Below are 21,460 nucleotides of genomic sequence, written 5' to 3'. Positions count from 1 at the left end.
AGTTCAATTGACGAATTTTAGATCACAAAACATGTGCCACTTTTAAAAAATGTATTCATCAGATGCGGGCATCATTATCAAAGCCTGCAAATGCTGCCCGACCCTAATTTCCCTTCAGAAGATAGCGATGAGCCACATTCGTCAATATAATCGAGTGTCTCGCTCGGCCATTACAGAGAGGCAGTTAAGGGTCACCCACATTGCTGTGGGTCTGGAGTCACATGTAGGTCAGACCAGGTAAAGACGGCAGATTTCCTTCCTAAAAGGACATTAGTGAACCAGATGGGTTTTTACAACAATCGACAATGGTTTCATGGTCACCGTTACAAATACTAACTTTCTTATAGAATTTATTTAATAAATTGAATTTGAAATTCCCCCGCTTCCATGGTGAAATTTGAACTCGTGTCTCTGAATCATTAATTGAAGCCTGTAAATTATTTGTTTTGGAACCTTAACCACTATGCTCGCACACTGCAAAAGTGAAACCCTACAACTGAATACAGAAAAGAAAAACTCAATGTTGTAGATCTGTCATTAAGTTTCCAATTTGGTTTTCAAGACCATTAGGGAAATGTTTTTAATGATGCTATCCCAGCTGAGGATGGTCAGAAATTACAGTTGCATATAAAAGTTAATTAGACAAAATGTTTAAAAATTAGAATTAAAGAGTTTATAACAGTCAAAAATGGAAAAAAAAACATTGCACTTAATTCACAGCTGGCTTGCACGCATAAATTAGATTATGCTTCCGAGCATATATTGAAACTACAAATCTGAATAATATGTTATATGAATTGAATAGCTTGGTTTGTTATAGACAACAAAACCTTCAGTCAAGAATCTTGCAAATCATACCTTCAATGTGGATATTTTTCAGGAGTACTGGTTTGGCCATTTTATCACCCAAAAGTATTCCTGTGGTTCTCCAATATAGGATGTTTGTGCCAGTCTTCAAATTCACCTACACACACAATTGTTCAAGGAATTGAAGCATCGTTTCATTATCATCACAATTTATGTGTCATACTTTCTTAAAGGTTAAGTTTCTACAGCAGTAGGATGCTTGAAGCACAACTAAATTGATTTCAAATAACCAATGCTATTTCAGAAGTGCCTGTTATGTTTTAGCAACAGGACTAACTTGAGGGCGACAGCTAGAGTAACTGGTAATGGGGTCAATTATTCAGCAGTTGTAAGAAATGATGGGTCTTCCAATTCTTACAGAACGGTGACGCGCTCTCTCCACCATTGACAAGGTTCCCTCGAGCTGCCCAGCTTCCATATAAAGGAATTTCCTCAGCAAACTCCACTTCCTCTTCTCCTGTTCATTCGTCAATCTCCTCAAAACCCAGTTCGCTCACTGAACATCTACTGATCACTCCCCCCGGTCGCTCCTTCAGTGCCTTGGCAACCATTTCCTTACAGCTTTGCAATTTCTTTACTATGTTAATGATAGGATAAGAATGCCACATTTTTCTCGAAAATGCTGAACTGCATTTTGAAGCCACTGGGAGTGTCATGAAGCTATCCTGATTGAGAAGGGGATGTTTTATTTTCCTGTCAGTGGTAACTTGGTGTAGCCTGGGAAGGGGAGAAGCCCAAAGCAATCAAAAAATTTCTCACTTCGGAGTGAACAGCTGGGCAGAGAGAAATAATTTCTCAGATAGAGGAACCCTCAAATCTACACATACAAGCAAAACATGCTTTACCGAGAACGGCCCCTTTATCTCTTTGCCCCATGTCAACATTAGACATCATTATAGACACAAATACAAGATCGGCCGTGTCTTCAGCTGTCTAGGTAAAACAGTTTGGAGTATCACGTAGTTACCTGTTCGTGTCTATTTAATGTGATCCACAAACCCCCCTTTTATTTATTTTTTTCACTTCCAAGCTCTTAGGGATGCACAAGGTAGATTTTCATCTGATTCTATAGCGTGTTTTTTCCTGGAACCAGTCGTTAGTCTGTCACTGGAGGCTTATAGCTTTCGGGGCACCACTCCACATCAAGCAGGGCTGACAGAGTCCCTCCCGCTTTTCCCACCAGCCAGTGGAGTATTGGAAGGATTTCGCAGGTTGACACTCAACCTGTTTGGCCGAGCTATGAACACACCTTCCTTGGCCATCAAGTCCTGGGCTGGGACTCAAACCCGAAGCCTCTAGGAACTGGGACATTACCCACTGCCTCACAAGATCTCCCGCCCTTTCTTTGCAGACCTCCCAACAGTCAGATCATGGCCAACCTCCTCTGAATGTTAGGAGATCATCCAAGCTAAAGAGTGAAGACTTTCATTTCCTCATTCAGGGGGTCTACAGACGACAGGGTGTGCAACTCCCTCATTCAAAAGACCAAAGAGTTTTGTTGTTTACTCTGCAATGGGGTTATTTTGTGGTTGTTAGTGTGATGTTTGTACCATGAAATGTATTTTATGTTAAATCGTGCTGCCCTAAACTGAGATACGCATCCTAGATTATTGATGGGTTTCCTTCTTTCATTATATTGAAACTTAGGCAATTATTTAATTAATGTTGGCCCAATCCTTTCTCTCCAGGCAGCATTTCTTCAGAGCCAACAATTCTGATGCATTATATTGGCAAAGTGATTGGCTTCTCTTTGTCCCTTTGTCAGCAGTTTACAGTGAGTCACATAGGCAAATTCCCAATTAAACTGATCATTAAAAATCACCATTCTGGTGGATCTACCATTTAATGGCTCCAGCAAAGAAATTTTCAACATTTTCAATGTTATTAGTTCAATATAAATTTATATGATTACCAAATATCTTCAATCCTAACATTTCAAGCATGTCCTTTAACCATTTTAGAATTTTGCATTCCTTATATTTGTTTAGAATTAATATCCATGCCCTTCTCTCTGTAACTGCATCTCCACTAACTAAGATATTGAAATTTACACTGTTCTAGGTGTTATTTAAAAAATTAGTTTATATTGTCATTAGGGAGGATAGATGTTAATTTATAATGTCATCGACTGGACATTGAAAGGGATGATTTTCCTAAGCAGAGGACAGAAGCTATGATGTTGTATTTGAGAAGAATACAAGCTGCTTTTATGGTAACACAGAGTATATGGAGCTCGCAAAGAGAGTTCACGTGATCCAGCTGTTGGGTGAAAATATTTTTGAATAGCCTGAGAGAGGCTGTCACATGTCCAAATGGCTTATTCCATCTCTTTCTTCTGAAACCTCTCTCAGTTGAGCGGTTTGTGATTTCGAAAACTCACCAGAAAACTCACCTTGGAGAACTCTTACCCGGAGATCAGAGGCTGAATGCCCTTGGCTGCTGAAGTGTTCCCCGACTGGAAGGGAACATTCCTGCCTGATCTTCGGGTAAACGTTCTCCAAGGCGGCTTTCAGGACACGCGACCACGCAGAATCACCGATCAGAAACTGAGAGCCAAGTTTCGCACACATGAGTACGGCCTCAACCGGGACCTTGGATTCATGTCGCATTACATTCACCCCCCACCGTCTGGCCTGGGCTTGCGAAATCCTCCCAACTGTCCTGGCTCTAGACAATTCACATCTCTGTAACCTGTGATTATCCCTCTCTCCAGTTGCTCCATCTGGACTTGTACACTTAATTACCTACAAAAACTCGCTGCTCCGTCTGTAGACTTAATTACCTACATAGACACGCAGTCAAAGTATCGTATTGCATCTTTGACTTTGTCCATGAAAATGTTTCTGGAATCCACCTCTTCATTCACCTGAGGAAGGAGCAGTGCTCCGAAAGCTAGTGTTTGAAATAAACCTGTTGGACATTGTCCTGGTGTTGTAAGACTTGTTTCTGTTATAACTAACTCAGGAGTGGGACAAAGTCAGTTCACCCCGTCAACCTGGTCCTTTTGCAATTCTTTCACCATATCACCCCGCAGCATTTCTAAAAAATGAAGACTGCTTTGCAATAACGTATTTCGACCAGTCGGCTGCTATGTACCACTTACTGAATGACTGTTCCACTGATCACGGTCTGTTAAATGCATCCACTTTTGATCTGCTGCCTCAGTGTCTTGACACTGATCATTTTGCACCTGAGGATAAAGGATTTGTAATGAAGAACTGTGGAAAATAACAATTACACACCTTCTTTTCATCACTTCAAGCAAATATATTTTTCAGACATGGTGTTAACATGTGCGCCTAATTTCATTGATACATTTGGTGACACAAATAAATATTATCATTACTTTGTCAATATTTGTAACTATAAGATTTTGGGCCCCCAGCTGACACGTTAGGTTTATCCAGGGCTTTGTTTTTATTGATAACTGATCCTAAATGTTTGATTCCCGCCAACTAATCTCAGTCCGGTTGTCCGTAAAGCGAATATAATTGGTCTCAATCTTCCTGATGGATGGAGAAAGGAATTGACTACAATCGCTGCTCGCTTTCCGAGCTGGAAGTTCATATTCATCAATACGGGTGAGGAAGGTACTGAGCTGCTTCAGATGTACCAACGGCCACTCCACTGGTGTTAAAGAAATAGTCACCATCTACAGTGGTGGTGGCTTCTGGTGGCGACATGTGAAGGAGGGCTCACACAAGGTAGATCCTGCCAGAGTCCTCAGTGTTTGGTCCTTTCACCGGGTTCCCAGAGATAATTTGTGGGCAGGTTTGTCCCATTTGAGAGCCTTTTGCAGGAGGTTGTCAAAGAAACAATACTGGGAAGAAAGGTACGAACATTAGCCGTTCTGGGAGTTGGAAAAGAGGCGGAGTCTGTTGGGAACAAAGATGGCGGAGGCAAGGTCGTCGGGTAGGGCTGCACCTATCAGGATGGATAAGCTGGTATAGGTAATGGCGTTCGAATTTGAATGACAATTTGGCAAGCATTTTTGAAAGGCAAGGGAGGGAGATGCTGGAGACCCTCAAACAGTCAGTGGAGGAGGCGCTGGTCCCGATGAAGGAGGCACTGGGAAAGACCTCGGAGACGGAGCGGGAGCATGGTAAGGTGCTGAAGGTGCTAGAAGAGACACTATCTTGACTCAGTGACCAGTTAGCCTTGCAGGAAGTTGAGCTGCTGATGGTGGAGGACAGGAACAAGGGCTAAGGTCAAGGACCTGGAGCACAGGACAAAGTGGCAGAACCTCAGGATCATGAGGTTGCCCGAGGGGGTTGAGGGCCCAAGGTTGACTGGGTATTTTGCAGCGATGTTTTCGAAGTTGGTATAGGAGGAGAACCAGGTCCCGTCCCCCCCGTCGAGCTGGATAGGGTCCTCCGGTCGCTCCAGGCGAAACCACAGTCGAATGAGCCACCACGAGTGGTGATCCTGCCCTTTCATAGCGATGGGACCAAGGAGAGGGTCCTGAAGTGGGCCAAAGAAAATCGTGAGGCGCGGTGGGAAGGCAGAGGAATCCGAATATATCCAGGTGCTGCGACAGCGCTGGAATGGAGGCCTGCGGCCTTTAACAGGGCGAAGTCAGTGCTATGGAAGAGCGGTGTGCATTTTGGTGTGGTGCACCCGGTGGGGCCGAGAGTCACGCACAAGTCCAGGGACCATTTTTTCAAGACAGCGGAGGAAGCAGAGGCTTTATAAACTGAACTGATAGGATTTGGCTGGGACTTCGATTGTGGTTGGGATGGGTCTGTTTGGGAACGTTGTTGAACAATTGTGTTTTTTATCTCTCTTTTTCTTCTTTGTATATGGATGTTAGTAATGAGGATTTGTTGGGCAATTTCTGCAATAATGGGGCTATGTCCCAACGCCGGCGTGAAAACTGGCGGCAACCACTCCGACATCAACGGCCCACAAAAGTGAGGAATTCTCCACTTTCCCGGGGGCTAGGTTGACGTCGAAGTGGTTCCCGCAGCTCCAGCCGGTGCCAAAGGGCCGGGGCATGTTTGCGTATGCACAGAACAGCCGGCGTGATCCCGCACATGCGCGGACCGGCAGGCATATTTCCACGCATGCGCATGGGTTCCCTTCTCCGCGCCAATTCCCGGGCAATATGGCGGAGCCCTACAGGGGCCCGGCACGGAGGAAAGAAGGCCCCCCACGGAACCAGCCCACCCACAGGTCGGTAGGTTCCGATCGCTGGCCAGGCAACCGTGGGGTCCCCCCTCCCCCGGGGTCGGATCCCCCTGCTCCATCCCCCATTCCCCAGGACGGCCCCCACACATTTACCTGCCAGGTCCCGCCGTGTGTGAGCTGAGTAATTCACGCTGGCGGGACTGGGGAAAACGTGACGGCCACTCGGCCCATCGGGATGCGGCAAATCGCCGGAGGGGCCGCTGTCAACGGCCCCCGACTGGCTTGGCGGGAATCCCGCCGGCCCACGAAAACTGGCACCGGAGAATAAGGAAGCCGGCGTCGGGGCAGGATTCGCGCCTCCCCCCAGGGATTCTCCGCCCCGGTGCAGGGTCGGAGAATCCCGGCCATGGTGTTTTTCTATTATGTATACGGCTTTTGGGGGGCCCAGTGAGATGAGCAGGAGTTTTCTCTCATTTGAAGAGTTTGAGGGCCGATGTGTTGCTTTTGCCGGAGACTTAACCGTGGGTGAGGGATCAGGTTAGGCTCCGTAAGGGCTGGTGAGTCAGGTGTTCCACAGGGCCCGGGGGGTGGCAATACTAATTAATAAAAGAGTTTGGTTTCAGATGGGGAAGGTGGTAACGGACCAGGGAGGTAGGTATGTCATAGTTATGGGGACATTGGAGGGTAAGTGTGTATGCTCCAAATTGAAGAGGATGTTGGCTGCCATACCCACATGGACATACATCAGCTGATCTTGGGGTGAGATTAGAATTGTGTTTTGAATCCCAGGCTGGATCGGTCTAAGCCGAAGTCATGACGGTATTGACGGCGTTTATGATGGAGACGGGAGGAGCGATCCATGCGCTTTCTGCACTTTGTGGGGGGGGGGGGGGGGGGGCGGAATTTTCCTTCTTTCCTCCAGTGCATAACGTGCATTCGCAGATTGGCTTCATGATGGGGAGGTCTCTGCTGCCGGGAGTGAGGTGAGTGGAATATTTCACAACAGTTATCTCAGATCAAGCTCCACATCTTGTGGATGGGGTATTGGAGACGGGGTCAGTCAAGCGGCCGGCGTGGAACTTGGATGTGGGGCTGCTGGTGGGCTTGGGGTTTGCGTGAGGATGATCAGTGTGATTGATGGGTACGTGAGGTTTAGTAAGAATGGGGAGGTTTCCCCCGCGGTTTTGTGGGAGGCCCTGAAGGTGGTGGTGAGAGGGGCGATACTTCCGCTTAAGGCGCAGGTGGATAGGGAGGCAAGAGAGGGACGGCAAAGGATGATGGATGAGATCTTGGCGGTAGATGGTCGGTATTTATAGAACATAGAACAGTACAGCACAGAACAGGCCCTTCGGCCCTCAATGTTGTGCCGAGCCATGATCACCCTACTCAAACCCACGTATCCACCCTATAACCGTAACCCAACAACCCCCCCTTAACCTTACTTTTATTAGGACACTACGGGCAATTTAGCATGGCCAATCCACCTAACCCGCACATCTTTGGACTGTGGGAGGAAACCGGAGCACCCGGAGGAAACCCACGCACACAGGGGGAGGACGTGCAGACTCCACACAGACAGTGACCCAGCCGGGAACTGAACCTGGGACCCTGGAGCTGTGAAGCATTTATGCTAACCACCATGCTACCCTGCTGCCCCTTTTTATTTATTTTTTTTTTTTTTGCCACAAACATTTCTTTTCACGTCATTTGTTAACAAATAAAGTTTTCATTTGAGTGACCCCACTCCAGAGCTTCTAGTTAGCAGGAAGAAACTACAGATGCAGTTTGACTTTTTATCCATTGACAGGCGGTGAGCCAGTCGTGGTGTTCGAGGGGTTAATATACCAATATGGGGAGAAGGCCAGCCATCTTTTGGCTGGTCAGGTGAGGCAGCAGATTATCCTGGTGTGAGATTCGGGTGGTCGATTATTGTCTGCGTCAGATAAAGTTAATGGGGCGTTTGAGACGTTCCATAAGAATTTGGATCGTTCGGAGTCACCTTGGGAGGAATCGGATAGTGGAATTCTGGAAAGGTTGGAGTGACCGAAGGTGGAGGTGGAGGATCGGGAAGGGTTGTAGGGGCCTTTGGGGACAGAGGAGGTCTGGAAAGCCATTGGGCGAATGCAGACTGGTCAAGGTGCTGGGGCCTGACAGGTTCCCAGTACAATTTTGTCGAAGTTTACTAATTGGTTGAGCATCAGACGGGGTTTGTGAAGGGTCGGCGATTGTCGTCAAAGTGAGGCGGCTGTTAAATGTGGTGTTGCCCCAATTACAAATGCTTCAATAAAATACTTTTGTGATGTTGCCCCCGACAGAGGGGACTGGGCAGGAGATTATTGTTGCGTCGGATGCTGAGAAGGTTTTTGATGGGGTCGAATGTGGTTATTTGTTTGTGTTGCTGGAAAGGTTTGGGATAGGGTGTAAATTTGTGTCATGGGTGTGGTTGTTGTATAAAGCACTGAAGGCTAGTGTCTACGGAAATAACATGAATTCGGGGTATTTTCAGCTAAACAGGGGAACAAGGCCGGGGTGCCCTACGTCCCCCTATTGTTTGCATTGGCGATAGAGCCTTTGGCCATTGGCCTAAGGACTTTGGATAGGTGGAAGGGGAAAATGGGGGAGGGGGGTGGAGAATAGGGTATCCTTGTATGCTGATGATCTTCTTTCCTATGTGACTGACCCAATCTTCTAATGGGTGATATAATTCTGCTGTTGAAGCGTTTTGGCCCTTTTCCAGGGTATAAAGTGAATTTGGAGAAGAGCGAGTGTTTTTCCTTCACTGTTGCGGAACAGTACCAATTTGGGATGTTGTAGTTCTGCTCAGCAGGTTGCCAATTTAGGTATTTGGGGGGTTCAGGTATCTCAGGATTGGGCCCAGCTTCATAAGTTAAATTCTACGAGCTTGGTGAGTAGGGTCAAGGCCAACGTGCATGTGGTAGTATGACTAGAGGTACTCCGGTACCTGGGAGTGTGAGCTGCTATTGGTGGAGAAGGCTCACTGCTCATTGGCCTAAGTGTTGCTTTCTCATTGGTCAAGATGAAGGTAGCTCCGCCCAATGATAGAGAAATACAGCACAGAACAGGCCCTTCGGCCCACGATGTTGTGCCGAACTTTTGTCCTAGGTTAATCATAGATCATAGAATTTTGGACACTAAGGGCAATTTATCATGGCCAATCCACGCAACCTGCACATCTTTGGACAATGAGGCGGAGTATAAGAACCTGTGTTTCCCAGCAGCCATCGTTCTCTCTGTACTCAAGCTGCTGGGGGAACATCTTGTAGATTAAAGCCTTCAATTTGGACTACTCCATTGTTTCTGTGGTTATTGATCGCGCATCAGTGCAGAGGTGGGATCGTCTCCCTCTGTCCTTGACGGGCAGAATTCAGTTGGTCAAGATGAATATTTCACCACGGTTTCTGCTTCTGTTCCGGTTCCTCTGCCGGAATGTTTCTTCGGGGGAGTTGAAAGATTGATTTTGTCCTTTATTTGGGTGGCTAAAGTAGCGAGGATTAGAGAGACTGTCCTTCAGAGAGATCGGCAGTCAGGGGGCTTGGCGTTGCCGAACCTGATATATTACTACTGGGCGGCGAAAGTGGAGAATTTGAAAAGCATTTTATCTTGTGGACATCAATGGCACTATTCAAATTCAACTTCACCGCACATGATATTGGGTCTACATTAATTTATTTTTCACAGTTTAAGAAATATGTTAAAAAATGTATTTTATGGAACCGGACTTACAAAGAACTCAAAAAAGATAGAGTTATCCAGATACTGGTAATCAAATGTAATGCTTCCTGATTTCTTCAAGTGTACTGAATAGATGAGGGAAACTGTGCAATCATCTCTGTTAGAAGCAATGTAACTCCCTTGTGGAATCCAAGACGACCTGTAAAAGTTTAATTACAAGAAAAATGACTCCAAATGATAAAAGACTTAAAACTCAGGTCTCTTAAATTTCATTGAGACAAGGAGGTGAATAGACATTTTAGCTTAATGGAAGACATTACTTTTGGGAGGGCTGAGAACTCACTCGTCACAGCTTGTTTACAATAGGAAATTTGAAATACTGGTCAGATGCCAATGGAGCATTTGTGATCCAGCATCTTTGCTCTTCCAACTCAAAAACAGTCAACTGTAACGATACACAAAACTAATACTGATCTCATTAGATTGTTAGAAGTTCATTTTTTTCTCATCATGGCTCCTGCGATCTGCCCATTACTGGGTAAGTAATAATAATAGTCTTTATTGCCACAAGTGGGCTTGCATTAACAGTGCAATGAAGTTACTGTGAAAAGTCCCTAGCCACAACATTCCGGCGCCCGTCCATGTACACTGAGGGAGAATTCAGAATGTCCAAATTACCTAACAAACAAGTCTTTCGGGACTTGTGGGAGGAAACCGGAGCACCCGGAGGAAATCCACGTAGACATGGGGAGAACGTACAGACTCCGCACAGACAGAGACCCAAGCCAGGAATCGAATCCGGGTGCCTGGAGCTGTGAAGCAACAGTGCTACCCACTGTGCTACCATGCTACCCAAGTGACAATGGAGGTAGGATGGAGGACATAAATGGTCATTGGGGGTGGTTGGGGCAGCATGACTTTGCATTGAGTATTCAGGGAGGGTGCGAGGGGTATAAGAGGGATGGTTGGTTGGGAGGGTGTGTGAGATGAGGGATAGAGGGCCTAACGACTGCTTAAAAAAAAACAGCTGAGACTCACCTGCCCCTGTGCCTACATTCTATTTCTATGGCGTGGTGAGCCCAACTCCATCCCACACCTGTCTCCCCAGTGTGAAAATCGCGTTTTTCAGGGCACTTATTAGAAAGGCAAATTAGATTACACAGGAACATGAATTATCTTCTGCACAAATCACAGCCAAACATTGGTTAGTAAACGAATTTTAAAAATACAGAAATGCAACGGATTGAAAAGGAAAAAAAGTGTCTAAGGCCCCAGCACAAATGGGCAGAGCAATTAATTTGTTGCAGTTTACTTACGAGTTACAGTTGCCACTACTGGCACTGCTGCTTTCCTCGTCAACTTCATAGGTGGCCACAGTCGAAAATCCAAGTGGTAAAGTATCCCATTCATCAAATCTGATACCACTGCCTAATGAGTAACTGCCTGCTCTACATTTACTGCAGGTCTGGTTTAATAATTCCAGGAACTCCCCAGATCCACAAGAAAAGGCTAGAAAACAAAAAAGATTCAAATGTCACACCTTTTCAATTTCAGCCCAACAGGACATATCCAAATCCACAAGTTTGAAAACTGGTTCTCTCCAGAGAATATTGAAGGTGACCGGTTGGCTGCTTCATCAGCTCGAAACAGGGTCAATCCCACCAGAGGGAACCGCGCAACGGTTTTGAAAGCCCGACAGCATCGTTAGGGCTCAAGAGTCAACAGGAAAACAACCAAACCCAAGAATGTTTAAGCTGTTCACCAATTGCCCCTTGGTCCATCTCCATAAGCCACCTTTGGTAAGAGAGGTACAGATATGGTAGGCTGCTCGTTCTTGCATCTTTATTGTGCCATTTGAATGTTCCTCACATTGTAAGGTCTTGCAGCTGCATGTGCTTTTTTTTATCAACAATCAAGGTTCAAGGCCTGTAATGTTGGAAATTCCTGAGGCTAAAGACAGTGAATGGAGAAGGCAAGTAGTGATTAGGCGGAGCTAAAAGCCTTAAGAGTGTTTAAGGAATGACAATTTATGACTTTCCAAAGATTCTAGGTTCCTGTGAGTAGGACTGGGCTGATACATTGTTTCAATCGGGATGTACATAGGAACATAGCAGGAACTGGCTACTTGGCCCATCGAGCCTGCTCCATCATTAAAACAGATCATGCCTGATCATCTACATCTAGGCCATTGTTCCTTACTATCCCCATATCGCTTGATGTCATAAACATCCATAAACCTATCAATTTCTGTCTTGAACATGCTCAATGATTGAACTTCCACAGCTCTCTGAGCTAGAGAATTCCGAAGATTCATCACCCTCTGACTGAAGAAATTCCTCCTCACCTTAGTCCTAAGAGACTGTGGACCCTTGTTCTGTACTCATCAGCCAGGAGAAACATTCTATCCACATTACACCCAGGTTTCAATGAGATCACCTCTTCAAACTTCTAGGGAATACAGACCCTGTTTCTTCACCACAAACTTATCAAGGCTCCTTCGACACAACTTCCAAACTCATGACCACTATCTTCCACAAAGACAGCAGATACATGGGAACATCCCCACCTGGAAGTTCCCTTCCAAGCCACTCACCATCCTGATGTGGAAATATATCACCGTGTCTTCACTGTCACTGGGTTAAAATCCCTGAGCTCTCTCCCTAACAGCACTGTGGGTGTACCTACACCACATAAACAGCAGCGGTTCAAGAAGGTGGTTTATCACCACCTCTCAGAGGGCAACCAGGGATGGGCAATAAATGCTGGCCTATCCTCGAAGCCCACATCCCAAAAATGAATTTACAAAGAAAACTCTCCTCATACAACAATCCCACTGCTACGGTCAGAAAGGGGTTTAATTTAAACCAGCCCCGATTTCCCCCATCACTAGCTATCTGTAAATAGAAAGATGTTTTTGATATTTGCTTTCCCCCTTTATTGCTCCCAACACTTCAGCTGTGGAGTTATCAATCCTTTATTAATAACCCCACAGCTCAAGACTCACCTGATGAAGGCTACGCCCTGAAAGCCAGTAATTCCAAACAAACCTGTTGGACTTTAACCTGGTGTTCTAAGACTGTAAGACTTCTTACAGTGCCCACCCCAGTCCAACGGCGGTGTCTGCAATCATGGCTACCATCAACACCGCAAACTGCCGGCTCAAAGTGGAGAGGATCTCCAAGAAGATCGCGTATATAGACAGTGACTATCAAGTTTCTACAAAGATGCAAGAAAGCAGACAAGGTCCCGAAATTCCCTTGAAGCAGTGGTCGACCTGCACTTTGTGGGGCTCCGTGCTCACCTTCATTTCAGGAGCCCCTGCAATGACGTCGCACTCCTCACCGATGACCTCAACACCCCCCACCCCTGCAACAACATCACTGATTAATTGCTCTAACGCTTTTTAACTTGTAAAAACATAACTGCATGAATTATTGCTGAACTGAAATCCAAGCTCACCTCTTGTCAGAATGATGGTAAAGACGGTCAATATTGCGGTGTGTCTCGAGACCAGCAAACAAGCTGGTGAGCAACAAGATGGAAAATTTAGCCAATGACAGCACTGCAGCGCAGGCCAGTGTGGGTCAGAATGAGCCAGTCCAATGCAGGAGCAAATACTCCAATCAAGAAGCTGCATACACTGCCATTCAGTATATTTCAGAGTCTCGCTCAGTGTCAAAAGTTAACTTCCTTACTTCCGCTCACAACATCAAAGACATTATTGACGTAAATTCACGTGAACGGAGTGTCCAATGAGTCCAATGTCAGTGGCTCCCTTCATTGTCTTGAAAAGACTTTCTGAAGGCCAGTCTTGAGAATGACGGGGGTTAGAACTATCAGCACGTGACCACCTGCAGCCATCGTATCAGACCAGCAATGACCCATTTTGAAAAACAGAATTTAAACAAGAGAATATGGAAGATGGAGAAATATTACACTTTTCTTGCTTCATCCCTTGTTGGCATGGCAAGTTAGATAGATTTTCTTCACTACTTCTTCACAAAATCATCAATTGCATAATTGTAGGGAAAACGCACTTTCAATCATCAATATGGCTGAACTTGTCAAATGTTCCTCACTCATTGTACTTTGCAAATAACTTTTCAATACAGAAAAGCATTTGTTACAGTATTGTTAAAATATTACTCAACAAAGTGAAAAAGCTGTACAGCCTCCTCACAGGATTCAGCTGCAGAATTCCGAGAGTGCAGGAAGAGGCCATTCAGCCCATCGTGTCTGCACTGACCCTCTGAAAGCACACGCTACCTAGGCCAACTCCACTGCCTTAACCCCGTAACCCAATAACCCCAACTAACCTGCACATTAAGGGGCAATTTACCATGGCCAATCCACCTAACCTGCAGATCCTTGGACTGTGGGAGGAAGCCAGAGCACCCGAAGGAAACCCATGCAGATGCAAGGAGAACGTGCAGACTCCACACGCAATCACCCAAGGTCGGGATTGAACCCGGGTCCCTGGTGCAGTGAGGCAGCAGTGCTAACCACTGTATCACCTTGCCACCCCAGGTACCCAAATAATCTTTCTGGAGTGTTGAATGATAGACAAATACAGTCCAGGACACTGGGGAGAATTTCCCCATGCACTGCTCCGCCGTTGAGGGAAGTACTCCCTCAGCCTGTTCAGTTTGAGTAATTGATGGAAATCATTACAGGAAGTTAAAGAGGTTCGTGAAAGCTAAATAACCAGAGATTTTAGGCATGGTCAGCAACAAATGACCACATGAAGGATTAAAATTCAGCGATCAAAACTGAAAATTCAGAAAATGCTCAGCATCTATGGTGAGAGAAAATCTACTGAAATGCTAACTCTGCCCCCCCTGTAAGATGCTGCCTAGACTGTTGAGTACTTCCAACATTTTCTATTTTCTCTTTTTATTTCATTTGATGAGAAGCCTGGTATCAGCTTTGAATAACTGTCAGCTAATTCAAGATGAAATCCTCACTGTGTGTGCTCAGTTTTGTGGTCGCTTGTTTAACAACCCCAATGGGATTTTCACTACCCATCATTCCCTTTGGCAATAAATCATCCTGACATTAAAGTTCATTTTGTTCAAACAGGAGCAGATTAACAAGAGATTTACACTGATTATTGCATTTCAGTTGCATCTAACACCCTCTATTCCTGCAAGTTATCAACTATTTTTAATATTTAGTAGAGTGAATACCTTTCCTACAATGCTCTTCAGCAAAAAGAATAATCATCAATGCTGAGTCTGGTGATATGCATCACTGTAAATATACAAGGGGTTAATGTAGATACACTGGGACTAAATAAACACTAGAGGGAGCACCAGAGACATCATGACATGCAGACATTCAACCAATAGGTCAGTAAGATAGGACACAACCAATAGGCAGTCAAGGCACCCAGAGGTGACACTACCACAAGGGGGCGACCCATATAAAAGGTCAGGGCACACAGGCTCTTTCCCTTTCCATAGGCGACACTCAGAGAGACAGGGGCAGATCAGGAAGCATCACACCCACCACATGGATTAGAGCAGACTGGTTAGTTAGACTGAGTTACTGTAGCAAGATTCGCAGGAGAGTCGAACTCAAGTGGGAGAATTGTTAACTGTTCAATAAATGTGTTAAACCTATCTCCAAGTTTGAACCTTCCTTTGTCAGAGCATACATCAAGGAAGCAGCTTATGCTACATGAAGAAGCAGAACACAACACTTAGGACTGCAAAAAATCTCCCTCTTGCTTTATGAATCCATTCAACATGGGTATCCAGAGTATTTTCAATAAAAATCTGGAATTAAAAGCCGAACGATCACCGTGAGACCATTGGCAATTGGTCGTAAAAACCAATTTGGTTTTGCCAATGCCCCTGAGGGAAGGAAATCTGCCATTTAGGCTGTCAGGTCCACATCTGACTGCAGGCCCACAACAATGTGGTTGACTCTTAATGTCCTCTGAAATGGCCGAGCAAACCATTCAGTTCAAAGGGAAATTAGGGATGGAAACAAAAGTTGTCCCACCATGCGCACATCCAATGTATGAATAAACAAACGTAAAAGGAATTCTAGACGCGTGACTTAGGCTTCAGATGGGTACCTTGCTTCAAATTATTTTGGGGGGATGAAGAACAGAATTGTTTCAGGTTGTTTGTGGGAATTTTAAAGAAATTTAAATGCCGATACAAAAGAAACAAGTGAGAGAAACTGAAACCACAGTGGTTGGATGAGGACAAAAGGAAGGTACAACAATAAATATTTCTTGGCAAAAAGATTTAAGTAAGCAATAGGGTGTTCAGAAAACAATTTGAGGATAACTGGGGCTGGATTCTCCATTTGGGAGACTAGGGCGCGAATTAACGGCCTCGTCGGTTCCGACTTGGTGTCTGGCCGAGGCTGTTGAATCTCACAAGATTTGCGATGCTCAAAATGTCTCGCGTGATTCTCACTGGGCAAGATCCAGATCTGCATATTTAAATGAGCCATTTTAATACGAATTCACCGGATTCACCTGGGGCTCGGGATTCACCGGTTGCGCCTGGCAGACGTTAACAGGGCACTGTTTCGTGCTGGTCCATACAAATGTGGATCAGCCATCATGGCACCGGGGGGGGGGGGGGGGGGGGGGGGCGGGCTCTCCCAGGCCATTGGAGACCCCTAGATAGTCAGGTATTGGTCAGGGTGACACCCTGGCACTCCCACTGGCACCTGGGCACCAGGCGGGCAGTGCCAATAGGCCAGATTGTTGGGGCCTGACAGGGGCCATGCCCAAAGGGAGGGTGATGGGGGTATGAAGAGTGGAGGGGCTGGAGGCGGTATGAAATGCCTCATAAAGGTTGGGGTGGTGATGGTGGAGCCCTGAAAGGAGGGGGGCAAAACTGAGAGTGGGGGGGGTCTGAAAAAGGTGGGGAGCCCCTCAGCGACCCCATCGGGGTGTCCTCAGTTGGGATGGTGGGGATAATGCCCATGTCTGTGGGGGGTGGCAATGACCATGGGTGGGGGTGTAGCGGACCCTCAAGCTCACTTAGGGATACGGTGCCGTGATCTCGGAGTAGCCGGTATCACGGACTTCAGCTCCCCAGTGATTAAACAAAAGTCACCCAAAAGCCATCGGGAAACACCCCGCAAAACTCAACTAAAATCGTACTTCACAAATCTTTGGGTTGCAACATTCTCGGGCCGGAAAAGAACCGGTGCTTATTTGCACTCGCACTGGGAGTGGTGGCCAGAGGCTATTTACTATCCCTAGCCATGTACGTTGATGCATGGTGGTGATTGCAAGGGAATCCCTGGTGAATCACACTGTTGGGTCGCCATTTTGAATGGTGGCTGCCCCCCTCATCATCCCCCCCCCAACCCCGGCAATGCAATTCGCCCCCCACCACAGGATTTGCTGGGTCACTCCCCTCCAAAGTATGAGGGTGACCTGCTCCCTCAGCAGAGACCCCAAAAATACAGTTTCCCCACCAGAAACCACTCCGTAACACAGCTCACTGCCAGAGACCCCCATAACAGAGACCCCCATAACAGAGACCCCCATAACAGAGACCCCCCATAACAGAGACCCCCCCATAACAAAGACCCCCCATAACAGAGCCCCCCATAACAGAGACCCCCATAACAGAGGCCCCCCATATCAGAGCCCCCATAACAGAGCCCCCATAACAGAGCCCCCCAATACAGAGACCACCTCCCATAACAGAGCCCCCTACCAGAGGCCTCTCCATAACAGATCACCCTGCCAGAGGTCCCCCAATACAGAGCCACACCCCCCCCCCCCATTTAAGAGTCCCCTCGTATCAGAGACCTCTGGCTGTAAGTCAGAGAGCAGTCCAGACAGAGAAAACAAATCGCAAAAAGCCTCAGACAGAGAAAGCAGCAGCTGTAAATTCCTAAAAATCAAAAACCACATCAGCTGGGTTTAAACCTTCTCGGATCTTTGATCTACAAGGCTTTTAGTCACATCAATGAGAAATTGCTTGTGTGGATTTTTGAATTTGATTTCCCTTCACGCTTGAATGGATCTCAAGTTCCCTGCTGTGAAACTAACCATAATATTTGTCATAGAATTTACAGTGCAGAAAGCGGCCATTCGGCCCATCCAGTCTGCACCGGCCCTTAGAAAGAGCACCGTACTTAAGCCCCCACCTCCACCCTATCTCCATAACCCAACCTAACCCCTTTTTTAGACACCAGGGGCAATTTGTAAACATCTAGCTATGACTTACAGCTCCTGATCACATCAAAAGCAACAAAATGCTTTTCCCTCAGCAGAAATCACTGCTTGAAGACGTATTGAAGTAATTACACTTTTCATTTCTTCCAACGAACAGTTCAAACAGTAACTTACAGCATTCTCTGCCTTTGATTGGTTCAGGCAATCCTGTGCACTGTCCAGGAGATTTAGGAATAGCAACTCTCCACCGGGAGCCAGTGTTATCACACTCCGTGTACTCAAAGTGGTAATCGTTCTGTATTAAAAGATGCAAATATAAGATGAATGTCTGTTACATAAAAAACTACAGAATTGACCTTGAGCATCACAACACCTGTCAAAAATGGGGAGGGGGGGGGGGGGGTGGAGAGACACCTTCCAAAATCCAGATACAATTAGCTGTGCTTTGATGGTCACTATGTTATGATGTTCATGATTTTTATAATGAAGATACAAAAGCATTAGATATCAACAGGCAAGCAAAGAGCAGGAAGAGGCCATTCAGCCCCTCGAGCCTGCTTCGCCATTCAACAAGCTCACGGCTGATCAGACGGTAACCTCAAATCTGCACCTCGCGACCCCCGATTATCTGCAAGCTTGAGGAATAGCACCTCATCTTCCAAATAGGCACTTCAAAGCCTTCTGGACTCAACAGTGAGGTCAACAATTGCAGATCATGAACTCTGTCCCCATTTCGATTCAGCTTTTTTGCTACATTTACTGGTCTGGCTCTGATTTTTCTTTGCCGGAATTCTCCGGTCGTTGGGATTCACTTTTCCCAGTGGCAGCACAACCCCGCTGCCAGCGAATTTCATGGCAGAGTGGGATGGTTACAATGGGAAATCCCATTGACAAGCGGCAAGAGACTAAAATCCCACCACCAACAAACTGCACGGCTGGAGGGCCGGAGAATCCTGCCCCTTGCTTTCATTTTAGGGCAGAACTATTTTTTACTACTCTGCCATTAACACTTACCTTAACATTAATGCTCACCTTAACATTAATACTCACCTTAACATTAATAATCATCTTAACATTAACACTAGGCGTAACATTAATGCTCACCTTAACATTAATGCTCACCTTAACATTAATAATCATCTTAACATTAACACTAGGCGTAACATTAATGCTCACCTTAACATTAATGCTCACCTTAACATTAATAATCATCTTAACATTAACACTAGGCGTAACATTAATGCTCACCTTAACATTAATGAAATGAAAATCGCTTATTGTCACGAGTAGGCTTCAATGAAGTTACTGTGAAAAGCCCCTAGTCGCCACATTCCGGCACCTGTTCGGGGAGGCTGGTACGGGAGGCTGGTAATGCTCACCTTAACATTAATGCTCACCTTAACATTAACACTAACCTTAACATTAATGCTCACCTTCACATTAATACTCACCTTCACATTAATGCTCACCTTAACATTAACACTAACCTTAACATAAATGCTCACCTTAACATTAACACTAACCTTAACATAAATGCTCACCTTAATATTAACACTCACCTTAACATTAACACTAACCTTAACATTAATGCTCACCTTCACATTAATACTCACCTTCATATTAATGCTCACCTTAACATTAACACTCACCTTAACATTAACACTCACCTTAACATTAATGCACACTTTAATATTAACACTCATCTTAATATTAATATGCACCTTAACATTAATACTAACCTTAACATTAATACTCACCTTAATATTAACCTCACTTTAACATTAACGCTCACCTTAACATTAACACTAACCTTAACAAATGCTCGGTTTCTGTAACAGAACAATTACCGCCCCCTTTGCTTTTCTGCTGCATGGCATTTCATCATTTCATTTTTCCTGACCTCTGCCCTAGCTCAGATTATCCCTTTGTTCTTCCTCCCTCGACCGCTTCTGATGACATAAAACGCATCGCATTTCTACAGTTGTAAAGAGGTGATACTGGACTCAGATCGGTAACTCTATTTCTCGCCCTAGAGCTACAGACTGATTCAAGGTGGGGGCCTGTCTAACAATGTAGAAAGCACAGTAAGAATTCTCACAACACCAGGTTAAAGTCCAACATGTTTGTTTCAAACACTAGCTTTCGGAACACTGCTCCTTCCTCACCCAAGTCCAACGCTGGCATTTCCACATCATATAGATAGCAGCATCGGCTCTGGATGTGTGACACATTCCTGTTAAATTGCGTTGAAGTGCTTTCTCACTTCGCTTCATTAGAAACTCAGTCAAACACGGGACTGCTTCATAAATGCTACAAGTTATATTTATATTGCACCTTTAATGTAATGAAACATCCCAAGTGCCTCACAGGAGCATTACAAAACAAATTATGATGCTCAGTCATATAAAGAGATATTTGGTTAGATTGTAATTTAAAGTTTATAATTTAAGGAGTGTCCTAAAGGAGGGAAGCAGTGCAGAGAAGCAGAGAGGGTTATCAGGGAATCCCAGAGCGTGCGGCTCAGGGCTTAATCTTGGAGCAATTAAACTGGCGATGCACAAGTAGCCAGAATTAGATGAGCACAGACATCGCACAAAAGTTATGAGGCTGGAAGAGAAGGGCTGGTAGGGAGGGGCGAGGCCATTGAGGGATTTGAAACCAAAGATGGAAATTTTAAAATGAAGATGCTGTTTGACCAGGAGTCTGTGTAGGTCAGCGAGTACATGAGGGGCGAGGAGAACAGGATTTGCTGCAAGTTAAGACACAGAGGGAGCGATCTGCCGGCCAATTCACGCCCCAATGGGAAACCTCCCACGGGCTTGCCGACAGCCAGGACACCTCGCGGGATCTACGCAAATCTCGAGAGGCATCGGGATCAGGAACCCGCCCACAATGGGCGGGAGCAATCCGCGCGCATGCAAGTAGGCCTTGAAACTACTTGAGGCCTACCTACCCGGCATCTACCGGCCAGCAGCCAGGTGCCATTCAGTACTCCTCCACACAAACGTGGACCAGGCGGAACGCAGCCCAGGGATCTCCCAAGCCACAGGGTACCCCTGGAAGGCCAGGGACAGTGCAGGGATCCCCCTGGCCCTCCCTCTGGAATGTGGGCACCTTGGCATTGCCCAGCTGGCTCCTTAGCACTGCCAAGCCAACAGGAGCACTGCCTGGATAGCAGTGCTCGGGTGCCTTGATGCCAGTGTGGCACTGCCAAGAGTCAGGGCCCAAAGGGAACCATGACCATGAAAGGAGGGTTGAGGGGGTATGAAGGGTGGGGGGAGGGGTCCAGGGCAGGTGAGCGGGGTCCTCAGGGAGGTTGTGGGGGTAAAGGGTGGGAGTTCTGGAAGGGGATGTGGGTGGGCCTGAAGAAGGGGGTCTCCAGAGACCATAATGGGGTGTCCTCACTTGGGTGAGTGTGGGGAAGTGTCCATGTGTGTGGGGGGGGCGACTTTATCCATGGGTGGGGGATATGGGGGACCCACAAGCTCACTTAGAGATCGGGGCACCCTTTCAAAAAGGCGGCCTGATCTTGGAGTTCAGCTCTCCAGTGCTAAACCAATTCTCAGCGTGGGCTAAACCGGTGAGAAAGTCCCCCAGGGCCCAGAAAAAAGTGAG

General features: G+C 46.1%; 1 protein-coding gene across 1 annotated transcript in view; it reads right to left on the bottom strand.

Annotated features, from left to right (window-relative positions):
* Window positions 1–21,460, bottom strand: part of elapor2b (endosome-lysosome associated apoptosis and autophagy regulator family member 2b) — a 126,745-nt gene that overhangs the window by 50,288 nt on the left and 54,997 nt on the right. Inside the window, exons 2-6 of the mRNA XM_038811973.1 lie at window positions 18,020–18,140; window positions 11,004–11,196; window positions 9,739–9,886; window positions 3,971–4,057; window positions 859–964 (exon numbers count right to left, since the gene is read on the bottom strand). Of these exons, the coding sequence (XP_038667901.1) occupies window positions 859–964; window positions 3,971–4,057; window positions 9,739–9,886; window positions 11,004–11,196; window positions 18,020–18,140 (655 nt within the window). The remainder of the gene's footprint in view (window positions 1–858; window positions 965–3,970; window positions 4,058–9,738; window positions 9,887–11,003; window positions 11,197–18,019; window positions 18,141–21,460) is intronic.

This window comes from Scyliorhinus canicula, chromosome 11 (assembly GCF_902713615.1).
Source record: "Scyliorhinus canicula chromosome 11, sScyCan1.1, whole genome shotgun sequence".
Lineage (NCBI taxonomy): Eukaryota > Metazoa > Chordata > Chondrichthyes > Carcharhiniformes > Scyliorhinidae > Scyliorhinus > Scyliorhinus canicula.
The sequence above is the reverse complement of the archived record's forward strand: the minus strand, read 5'-3'. Positions and strand labels throughout refer to the sequence as shown.